The sequence below is a fragment of the Oncorhynchus nerka genome, linkage group LG23 (assembly GCF_034236695.1).
Source record: "Oncorhynchus nerka isolate Pitt River linkage group LG23, Oner_Uvic_2.0, whole genome shotgun sequence".
NCBI classification, from domain to species: Eukaryota; Metazoa; Chordata; class Actinopteri; order Salmoniformes; family Salmonidae; genus Oncorhynchus; species Oncorhynchus nerka.
This window is the reverse complement of record NC_088418.1, coordinates 53655040-53666948: the sequence shown is the minus strand read 5'-3', so window position 1 is coordinate 53666948 and position 11909 is coordinate 53655040. Positions and strand designations below refer to the sequence as shown.

Here is an 11909-nt window from a genome sequence, read left to right as displayed (position 1 = left end):
GCAACCCGGGAGAGTGGATTTATGGATGGCAACATTCCCAAGGGTCCTAGATAATCTCGGGGTGTTCCTCTGTGCGGAGAGAAAGAGAGAGAAAGACAGGCAAAGTTTGGATACACTGAAGCTGCGTACACAGATAAACAAGTAAGGTAAGTGTTAGTGTTATGCATTATTTTAGTACTTTGCTTTTAATTTATTACTATTAAAGATAAATCGATTGTGGCAGTCGTCTGTGGCAGTTGGTGACCTCACACTTTCTTTAGAGTATTTTTTTTGTTCGTATTACTTAGTTAAAACTCTTTGTAAAATAGGACAACCTTTCATAGTTATCCCGTGTGTTATAATGGTATCACAACCCTTATTTAACCCAGACCACTCTAACCAGGTCTACGCTGACAGGCAGCACAGGCCCTGCCCAGCCATGCCAGTCGCAGCTGGTCCACTGTACATCACAGAGCTGTGACACTAATGACACAGGCTGATGTAGTTAGTTAGTGTGTGACTGTAGTTTCAACTTTGTTGTGCAGCAGCTCCACAGTAATTGTCTGTGTCAAGGTACTTTCAAAGGCAGGAGGGAAAGATATGACAGGAACCTGTACTAAAATGTGATTGATGGGACTCAGAGACCCTGTGAGGAACAGGTGCCGCACCACTCAACGAGAAGTAGAGGGTAAAGATGAAGCAGTATGTGGTCACCAGGCCACTCTACTCAGAGGACGCCTTCGCAGACGAACATGAGAAGATCCACAGGCACCATAAGACCCTGCGGCACCACGTCAAGCAGTATTTCACGTAAGAATCCATCAAGTTTCTTCTGTTGTTTTACTTGTGTTGTTTTGTGTAACACTGAAGGTAGCCTTATGATAGGCTGCAGTGCATGGATGCAAAACTTCTGTGTAGATTCAATCAACTGGCAATAGCAGACACTCCGCATAGCTGGTATGTTGGCGGTGTCGGACGTGTAACTGCATTAAGAGCTGTCAAATAGGTGAGGGGCTGCTCCTGTGGTCATTGTCACGAAGCCACACCCGTCCCACTCGCGTTTAGTTTAGAACTGTAAAGTATAGGCTAAAATAAATAATATCATTCAAAGAAATCCTTCTGATTTAGATCAGCCTATTGGAGGTGTAGATTAATACAACACCCATTCCAGTAACAAGGCTGCTTGGGATTATAATTAATGCGACTCAGCACATCCAATGGCAATGTCTGCGACAGGTAAACTGACGGAAGTCGTTTGCTGATTTGACAGCTCTAAAGCAGTTACACCTCAGACATGCTGAAATAAAAACAATGAAACTGTTATGCAGTCTTAGGTTATTTCCGGTTAAGACAGAACGGATTGAATCTAGCCCTTCATCTAGTTATTACCACTCAATTCACTTTAATAGTTTAGTCTTTCTTTGGTGTGGACTAGTGGGCCCACATGACATTTTACCTGAGATGCCCTGATTGTCTTTAGTTTGCTTAAAGACATGGTAACTTTTCCTTCAAAAGCATACATCTAGTTTAAAGATCAGCCCTATCATCCTATATACTGTATGTCTAAACATTGTGCATAAAGATGCTTAGATGTTATACACTATTAGTAAATCATGTCTGTGGAGACTAACTAAAAATGGTGTGTGTGTTAACTGTAGTTGTGACCTCAAGCGCGCTAAGAACGCAGCGCTCTCTCTGCTGCCTTTCATTGGTTGGATGAGAATCTACCAGCTGAAAGAATGGTTGCTGAGTGATATTGTATCTGGGGTCAGCACTGGACTGGTAGCTGTTCTACAAGGTGAAGCTAATACCCACTCTAACCCACCTCAATCAACCAGTGTGCATCTTCAGATCTATCAAAGCAGTTCCTAGAGCACTTTTTGAGAAATAATTTGATAAAGAACTGTAGACCTCATTAACGTCCCAATAACATCAACATTGATCATTGAAAGAAAATAAAGTAACAATATTGATGAACTATGGTTTTACGGAATGGTAATCAGGTCCAATAGTGGTATCACCTAAAATATATTATCTGGTCCTAGACACCTATTAATAGTTGTTTAATGAAAGAAGAGATGGTAACCTATCTTTATTAGCAGTCATTATTGTCACAGTACTAGCATTGACACACAGAAAAGTCAATAGATACTTAAAACACCTGAATCACGATGACTCTTGAATGCTGTCGTAGTCTCCTGTGACTTATGGTGGAGTTATTTAACATGCACTCTAAGCTGTTGTTCATTGTTTTTGTTTGATTGACAGGTCTGGCATACTCCCTGCTGGCCTCCCTCCCTCCATGGTACGGACTCTTCACTGCCTTCTTCCCAGTGATCATCTACTTCTTCCTTGGCACTTCCAGACATATCTCAGTAGGTAAGTACTGTGCATGTGCGTGTGTGTGTGTGCGTGCGTGCGTGTGTGTGTGTGTGTGTGTGTGTGTGTGTGTGTGTGTGTGTGTGTGCGTGCGTGCGTGCGTGCGTGCGTGCGTGCGTGCGTGCGTGCGTGCGTGCGTGCGTGCGTGCGTGCGTGCGTGCGTGCGTGCGTGCGTGTGCGTGTACAGTGTTTTGCTCTAACCATTACAAGCCATCCCTTGCATCCTCATCTGCGCTCCCTCTCTCTTTCTCCTCACCCCACTCACTCCAGGAGCGTTCCCTGTTCTGAGCCTCATGGTGGGTGCAGTGGTGACGAGGCTTGTGCCTGACGAAGGCCCCCCAGTCAACATCACTGGGTTTGAGGGGCTGACCAGCGACGAGCAGAGAGTAATGGTGGCCGCCTCTGTCACCTTCCTCATGGGGATAATGCAGGTAAAACACCATCATTACCGCAGCATTATCACTCATGTACTGTACATTACTCATATGTCTCTGTAATCTGAATCTATAATGAACAATGACTCCCTCTCTCTATCTATGGACGTGATCTCCCATATTCTAACATGAGTCCTCTGCTTCTCTCCCAGCTGGCCATGGGTCTGCTGCAGGTAGGCTTCATCGTCATGTACCTGTCAGACACGCTGGTGTCTGGGTTCACCACCGCGGCTGCCATCCACATCCTGGTGTCCCAGCTGAAGTTTGTGTTGGGCCTGGTGGTGCCGGGACTCAGTGGACCCCTGTCCATCGTTTATGTGAGTCCAGGAAGAGAGACAGGATGAGGTCACATGTCTTTCAATGCAACAGTATGATTTTTATCTACTGATATCCAAATATGCAATGACTTAGCTACGACAGAGATATATTCATTAACTCCCTCATATCTTATCCCTCATATCTGATCTGTTTCTATAGCTCTGAGGAATAACACTGTGTTGATAAGATAAACAAGTGTCTCATTGTCTCATCTTGTCTTACACAGTTAAGCACATGTATTCCTCAAGTGCCCCCAAGATTTCAGAAAAAGCTATAATTCATGAGTCATGGCTTGGTGTATAGACCTCTGACTGAACTCTCACACCCTGTAACTGGTTCTTCATTACTGTCATCAATATTAACTGACGTCTTCCTCAGACCCTGGAGAAGATCTTTGTCCAGATCGAGAAGACCAACGTGTGTGACCTGGTGACGTCCATATTGATCATGGTGGTGGTGTTCATAGTGAAGGAACTCAACGATAGATACAAAGCCAAGCTGCCTGTTCCCATCCCCATAGAGGTTATCATGGTGAGTGGCACTGTGTGCACTATATCATCACAACCTGGGCTTCAGCTCTATATATACACAGATAATACACAGATAAGAATTGGGAAACATTGCGGCGAGAACCAGCCTCATACGGGGAACCACTGAATTTAAACTCTTAGAAAAAAGAACCCAATGGGTTTTATCTGAAAAGAAAAGGGTTCTACCTGGAACCTAAAAGGGTTCTACAAAGGGTTATCCTACGGGGACAGCCGAAGAACCATTTTAGGTTCTAGATAACACCTTTTCTTCTAAGAGAAAAGAAAAAGGCATCGTCATACAGGGCACTGTTTATGTAGATGTGTCTCACTATTTAATATAAATTTGAATATGAGTATGTACTTGCACAAAGTACAGATCATATCATCACAGATAAGCATCGGAAAGCATTGTTATTCTTATCCTGAACAGTCACTCCCTTGTTCCTATCTTGGTACACTCTTGGTGGAAAACAATGTGCTATCTAGAGCCTAAAAGGGTCCTTCGGCTGTCCCTATAGGATAACCCTTTGAAGAACCCTTTTTGGTTACAGGTTTCCATGTATAACCTTTTACATAGATGGTTCTACATGAAACCCAAAAGAGTTCCACCTGGAACCAAAAAGGGTTCTCCTATGGGGACAGCCAAAGAACCCTTTTGGAACCCTTTTTTCTAAGAGTGTATTGATGCAAAGTACAATGCCATTGTAGCAAGGAGCCAGCTTTTGTGAAAGGTACAGTATTGATATTTTATTCTCACACTGACTCACAGTACGGCAGATGAGGACAATCAGGTGAATTGTAGGAAAATACATGAACTTATTTTGATGTACTAAGAGCCTGCAGTGTGTCACAGCTTTGTGTAAAAGTTGGCAAGGTAACCAGATTCTCTTGAAATATACTGTTTTATCACCAGATTGCATTTGTCCTGCTAATAACTGATAAATTGATTTTGGTAATGACTTTCGCAGACTGTCATCGCTTGTGGCGTTTCCTATGCATTCAACTTCCGGGTGATTTATAAAGTTGATGTTGTCGGCCGTATTCCAGTGGGGTAAGCACATATAAAAAGATGTTTGCTGCATGTTAAAATGGCTGAGAATAGATGGGAAAATAATCTAACAATACCTCTCCCTCTCAATCTGTTAGGTATGAGTCCCCTATGGCCCCGAACATGCAGATCTTCGGGCAGACTGCTGTTGAGGCGTTCCCTATGGCCATAGTGGGCTTTGCTGTAGCCTTCTCTGTCGCCAAGGTCTACTCAGTCAAACACGATTACATCATAGACGGAAATCAGGTGAGTCCCAAAACCAGAACATTAGGAGGAGGGGTTGGAAGCCGAGGCAGTACGGAAAAATGTGTTTATTGTTGCTTGTGAATGAGGGTTGTCAGCCTAATACAAACTATCAACATAAGACTTGAACTAATATCAACAGTTCCAAAACATGTATTTGTCCTTGTTTTGCTCTCTAGGAGCTGATAGCTTTTGGGGCCAGTAACATCATTGGAGCAGCCTTTAAGTCGTTTGCAGCAAGTACAGCTCTCTCCAGGAGTGCGGTACAGGAGAGTACAGGTGGTAAAACCCAGGTAAACTACTAAACCAAGAGGCTATCTGAGAATACAGACACACAACCATACTTAGAGTTCCTTCCTGTACAAGTTCTTTATCCAAGAGATGTAGCTGTAAACGTTATGAAATATTGACCTGTTTGGGTCTCTCTATCTTTGGTGTAATAATGACTGATAACTTATCATAGTCCAAACCAGATAGAATTGCACAAATGGGTGAGAGAATGTGATGTAGTTTGTCGTGACTCGTGACCTACAGTACATAGCGAGGAATGAAAGAATTGACTCAGAGTTACAATGTACCAAGTTAATAAATAATTATAATTTATGAAATATATCAAAGGGAAACACTGCTTAAAAAGTGCTTATCTGTAGTTGTTTTGTGAATAGCCAAATGTGAGTAAAATAAAGTGTTACTTCATTTCAGATTGCTGGGCTACTGTCAGCGCTCATCGTGATGGTCGTCACCTTGGCTATCGGGTTCTTATTGGAGCCACTCCCAAAGGTAAAACTCACTCAGTATTTACAATATAATTGACTTTAGGAGTTGAATGATAGGGAAACATTTTTGATTTACACCTAAATAGACATACAAAAAACCAGTCCAGAACCTCTCAAAGTCCCCCATATGGGAGACTTAACATCTAAGATTAGGACATTACAGAATGAATCACTCTGCATGAAGTTGATAAGAGCACTGGAATTTAGATGGAAGTCTTGTGCAACTCTTGTGACTGATCATCAAAGATGTCATTGCCTGACCTTTTCCCTCTGTGTTGACAGTCGGTGCTGGGGGCGGTGGTCATAGTCAACCTGAAGGGGATGTTGATGCAGATCAGAGAAGTCCCTTACCTGTGGAGGAGAGACCGGCCCGACTGTGTGAGTCTTCTGAGACACTCTCACTGAACTGCACTTAAAATGGAAACAAGCAATGATGTCTTTACCAACTGTGATATTGAACTCATATTTCCTCCAATCCCTTCCATCCTGCATCCCCCTGTCTTGCCTCCCCTCCATGTCTTTATCCAGGTGGTGTGGGTGGTGACCTGCCTGGCTTCCATCCTGTTGGGGCTGGATCTGGGGCTGGCTGTAGGTCTAGGGATCGAGCTGCTCACCGTTGTCTTCAGGGCTCAGTTGTGAGTATGGGCACAAATCTCCAAATTCCTAACAAAAAAAGTTGAACTTGTGTCTTTGTTTATTCTTTGTCAGTTTTCAATGTTATTAGGAGGTGGACACACCAGGGTTGGGGTTAATTCGACATTTCAGAATTTGATTCAATTCAATCCAAGAATTGAGATTCAAATGTAAATTGGTCACACCCCACAGGAAGCATAATTGGAATTTAATTGTAATGAAAGGAAGTATAATTGAATTCAAAGCAATTCAAATAAATTCAACTGAGACAAGAAACAGATGAGTCTCATTCCTTTGATAAATATTTTGCCCAAAACATCTGCCACCTCTTACTAAAGAATACAGATACCATCAATAAAAATGGGATTATAACTCCGATGTTAGTATTCATATTTAATGCATTGTGGGGAAATTAATTTTTCCAAATATTTAATAACATGTAAGTGAATTATGAACAAAATGGTCTTAGAATATTTCCAGACCACTGTTAATTATTTAAAACTCTTTTTAGGAGGATGCGTTTTAAAAATGAAATGTTTCAAGAAATTGTTAAACATAGTAACCATACATGTCAAAATAAACATGTGCGTAATGATGTAAGGAATTCAATTCTACTTCCTTTAATTCAAATTCTATTCAAATTCTGCTTCCTGTGGGATGGAGCCAGTTTACATTCAGTTCAAATTCAATAATTGATTTGGAATTAAAGACCAATTCACAACTCAATTCAGAATTAACCCCAACCCTGGAACACAATGTCATAGTGACATTTCTGCCTGCATTTTTTCCCCAGCCCACGTTGCAGTGTCCTGGCCAATATCACAGGAACAGATATCTACAAAGACCGCAAGGATTACATGAGTGTGAGTAAACTGTAATGTGGACTAAAGACACTCACCAATATCTTTTTATCTTACAAGACTGTGAAGACGGTGTGTCTACACATGGCCCTTGTTCTATTGTCTATATATCTATTTCCAGATCTATGAGCCAGAGGGTGTGTCTACACATGGCCCTTGTTCTATTGTCTATATATCTATTTCCAGATCTATGAGCCAGATGGTGTGTCTACACATGGTCCTTGTTCTATTGTCTATATATATCTTTCCAGATCTATGAGCCAGAGGGTGTGAAGATCTTCAGGATACCGTCACCCATCTTCTTTGCCAATATAGATTTTTTCCGAGGCAAGCTGGTGGAAGCTGTACGTAAGCAATTATACACAATTAGACGTGTAAAATGAAGAATTCTACCAAACACATTTACACGTAGGCCTTACAATTCCATGACATGGGCCAACAAGGTAATTATTCATGGGTGTACTTATTAAGACATCTTATTTTCTCATTGGATTTGTTCCAATGGAAAAAGGTCATAAAGAATGATCAAATAAACTCATGAAGGTCAATACCACCTCAGTGTATGAGGTAATATAGTATACCAGGTTGCATAGCAATAGTTCCCATACAAATCGGTGTTACTATAGTTTAACTTGCACCTTACTAAACACTAAACGCATGCAGATAAGACAAAGTTTAGCCTTGATCTGTATGATGGCCAAGGCACTGGTAAACAATATGCCCCATTCACAATAAAGCCCATGTGTAACAGTTACTCCCACTTTCATGTGTGCAATTGCCAATTAGGGTTCAACTTGACTTTGATATGTTTTCAGGTGGGCTTTAACCCATTGAGGGTGTTGAGAAAGAGAAACAAAGCCCTCAGGACGATCAGGAAACTTCTAAAGAAAGGAGAGCTGCAGATGACATCTGTGAGTAGTGGTGCACTTACCTGTTGCCCTTAGAAACCCATAAAAAGATTACTTCCACTCACAAAGTTACCCCGTTAACACTTTACAAGAGCCCCCTGTGTCATAAAGTTTCATTTAAATGGCCATAGCATGTCATAAATCCATCTAGCCCAAAACATTTGTTTCAAACCTGGCAACAACATACTTCTAGCAATCCAAAATCAACAGACATCAAGCACATGCTGCAGGACCTATAGGCAGTCGTCCCCGTACATGCCTTATCAGAATGGTCTTGTGGTTGCATGTATATGAAAAACAAATGAATCATCATCCCATAATGGTGGGTGGACCTCCAAAGATCACCTTCTACATGTAGTCAGGTTTTCACAATAAGAGGTTGTGGTAATGTTGTGGTTCTCCCGGTGCAGAAAGGCCTACTGCTCACCAGCTCTGGTCCCATTGAGGAGTCTGAGGATGAGAGCAACATGGAGGAACTGGACCAGCCCACTGACCTCAAGGACCTTCCTGTCCAGGTGAACTGGAACTCTGAGCTTCCTGCCAACATCCAAGTCCCCAGAGTAGACGTCCACAGCCTGATCCTGGACTTCTCAGCCGTCTCCTTCCTCGACATCTCTGCCCTCAAGGGACTCAAAGCGGTAAAACAAAACTCTTCCGTTACAACCCTGGTGAATGTGGGGATGATTGTATATTTCACCAGAGAATTTCTACTCGCCGGGTACTGATATTTTGCTGTGTTCTATAGGCACTCAAAGAGCTCATTCGGGTTGAAGTTGAGGTCTACATTGTGGCATGTGACGGTAAGCCTGATTTAAGACGAGCCATCTGTCCCATCCATTCCTTCTCCCATTTTCTCTTTAACACTGAATTCAATCACTCTGAAACAAATAGAGGTAAGGTGATTGATCTAACGATATCTGTCCCTTGTGTCCAAAGAGTACATCCTGGAGAAACTGCACAGCTGTAAGTTCTTTGATGACGAGGTGAAGTCGTCCATGTTTTTCCTGACCCTCCACGATGCCATGCTGCATATCCTGGAGAAACATCCAGTAAACTCTGAAAACACAAAAGTCTGCGAAAAGGTATAACATTTACCTATAGAAAAAGACTATATCTATTGATGTTTCCACCCTTACAGACTAGATAAGAGGTGCCAAACCTTATCTTGGCCCACATCGGTTCATTCACAGGAACTTGTCTGATTCTTGTGTATCATGTTGTCTTACAGGTTATAACAACAGCCACTATCCATGGCAACCAATGCAATGGTGTGTCAAGTTTGCGTAGCAGGGACAAATTTGTGCATGTAAGTACTGAGACCCATCAAATCTATTTGTCATTGTCTTTTCATTTGTAATGAATAGTCATCAGCAATCAAAATGATAATTAATAAAAATAACTATTGTAATGTTGCAACTCATGTGGAGGTACAGATAATTCATAAAACTCTAGGTACAAAGTACAGTAATATGAGCTGACAAAATCTAAACTAAAAGTAGTATCTCTTTGTTCTCCCCAGGTCTCAGAGCCAGAAACCAAGTTCTAGTTCCAGAACTACACTCTTAGATGTCAGAATTTTAAGGGTTCTTCGACTGTCCCTTTCCACAGATGGTTCTACATGGAACCCAAAAGAGTTCTACCTGGAACCAAAAAGGGTTATCCTATTGGGACAACTGAAGAACCCTTTTGGAACCATTTTTCTAAGATTGTAGTGGTGTGTACGATACTTTCATTTCCTGGGATGGCATGCATTTCCTGTGATCGATGTGCTTTCTGGTGATAATAGACGTAAGGACCCATGATACTGACCTAAAACGGACACCATACAGTAACCATATGTATACAGGATACCACTTATTGAGCTAATAATTGTACATAAAATATATTTGATTTCTTTTGTACTGTTAAACAGATACTCAATGGCAATTTTGAAGATTTTGAAAGAAATATCAGAAAATGTCATTCATATCATGTATTTATTTTCTAAAATTGAATCAGAAGTATTATTGTTTTTTTTAATAGCTTGACAATGTTGCGTTTTATATGTGTACATAGGGATTTTATAGGAATGTTTACTTTGTTGTATTTTATATGTAAAATAAATGTACTTCTTAGCACAAAGTATTTCCGCCAGCAAGAAATGAAGCAATATGAGCAGTACAGTATTTGGAAATCTGAACGTCCTGTAACTGAGATATTGATAAGAATTATAGGATGACTAACGTGGTTTTGATATATTGGTCACAGATAAAGCCCTGATAAGAGATGAATGATTAAGTAGAGATCTTTGACAAACTGTTCTGGGTGACACAACAGTAACCATGATTGATAAAGTTGGTGGAGGTTATGGGGTATTTCCAGTATACCCATGTGTGGCAACACCTCAATTGATCAAAAAGTGCACTTTTATTGTGTTTTATAATAGTGATTAGAGTTGAGGATTGATGAGTGTCTCAACGTTTACATACCGTAAAGCCACTGATCCATTTGCCTGGTTTGGATCACACATATTGCTCTAGAAATGCCATTGCGAATCCTACACAGTAGGTATACACGTCATAAAGGTACAGGACAACTAGAAACATTTTCAGATGGGGTGAATAACTCTCAAACAGTGTTGCAGATAAGCAGAGTATGTTTGATTTGATTTTGATTTATCAGGATCCCCATTAAAAATACATTACAGACAAAATACATGACCATTTTCATACATTTAAAAACATTAACATGTAGTCTGTGTATGTGCATGTCAGTACATACATGTCAGTACATACATGTCAGTACAGTACATACACGCAACAAGTAGGTCACATGGGGTTTAACATTTCACATTGTGAGATGATGCCTCATTCTTTTGCTAAAGAAATGAATCAATGAATTCAACGTTCCCATTGTGTGTCTTGTGGCGTAGAAGCCATTGTTAGTAAGAAGAAGAACTAAAGAGGTACAGCGTAAACTTAGCACAGACCATGAAGGAATCATCATCCTGATCTCTGTTAAATCAAGTCAAATCAAATGTTATTTGACACATACACATGGTTAGCAGATGTTAATGCGAGTGTAGCGAAATGCGACAGTGCAGTAATGTCTAACAAGAAATCGAACAATTCCCCAACAACTACCTAATACACACAAATCTAAAGGGGTGAATGAGAATATGTACATGTAAGTATATGGATGAGCGATGGCCGAGCGGCATAGGCAAGGTGCAATAGATGGTATAAAATACAGTATATACATGTGATATGAGTAATGTAAGATATGTAAACATTATTAAAGTGGCATTATTTAGAATGCATTTTATACAGTGACTAGTGAGCCATTTATTAAAGTGGCCAGTGATTGGGTATCAATGTAGGCAGCAGCTTCTCTGAGTTATTGATGGCTGTTTAACAGTCTGATGGCCTTGAGATAGAAGCTGTTTTTCAGTCTCTCGGTCCCAGCTTTGATGCACCTGTACTGACCTCACCTTCTGGATGGTAGCGGTGTGAACAGGCAGTGGCTCGGGTGGTTGATGACCTTGATAATCTTTTTGGCCTTCCTGTGACATCGGGTGCTGTAGATGTCATAGAGGGCAGGTAGTTTGCCCCCGGTGACGCGTTGTACAGACTGCACCACCCTCTGGAGAGTATCGCGGTTGAGGGCGGTGCAGTTGCCGTACCAGGCTGTGACACAGCCTGACAGGATGCTGTCGATTGTGCATCTGTAAAGGTTTGTCAGGGTTTTTGGTGACAAGCCAAATTTCTTCAGCCTCCTGAGGTTGAAGAGGCGCTGTTGCGCCTTCTTCACCACACTGTCTGT

General features: G+C 41.3%; 1 protein-coding gene across 2 annotated transcripts; it reads left to right on the top strand.

The window, feature by feature from the left end:
* Nucleotides 1-5: 5 nt before the first annotated feature.
* LOC115107037 (chloride anion exchanger-like) lies at nucleotides 6-10232 on the top strand. 2 transcript variants are annotated; one of them, XM_029630388.2, is made up of 21 exons: nucleotides 6-141; nucleotides 621-789; nucleotides 1638-1777; nucleotides 2248-2358; nucleotides 2629-2789; nucleotides 2945-3109; nucleotides 3489-3641; nucleotides 4609-4691; nucleotides 4787-4934; nucleotides 5111-5224; nucleotides 5634-5711; nucleotides 5990-6085; nucleotides 6236-6342; nucleotides 7134-7203; nucleotides 7452-7544; nucleotides 8016-8111; nucleotides 8519-8746; nucleotides 8854-8908; nucleotides 9045-9190; nucleotides 9337-9414; nucleotides 9628-10232. In XM_029630388.2, exons 2-21 carry the CDS (start codon nucleotides 674-676, stop codon nucleotides 9652-9654), a joined length of 2265 nt encoding a protein of 754 aa, XP_029486248.2. In that variant the 5' UTR covers nucleotides 6-141; nucleotides 621-673; the 3' UTR covers nucleotides 9655-10232. The 2 variants fall into 2 exon arrangements, with proteins under 2 accessions (XP_029486248.2, XP_029486247.2); XM_029630387.2 differs by having other exon boundaries at nucleotides 6-146.
* Nucleotides 10233-11909: the final 1677 nt, after the last annotated feature.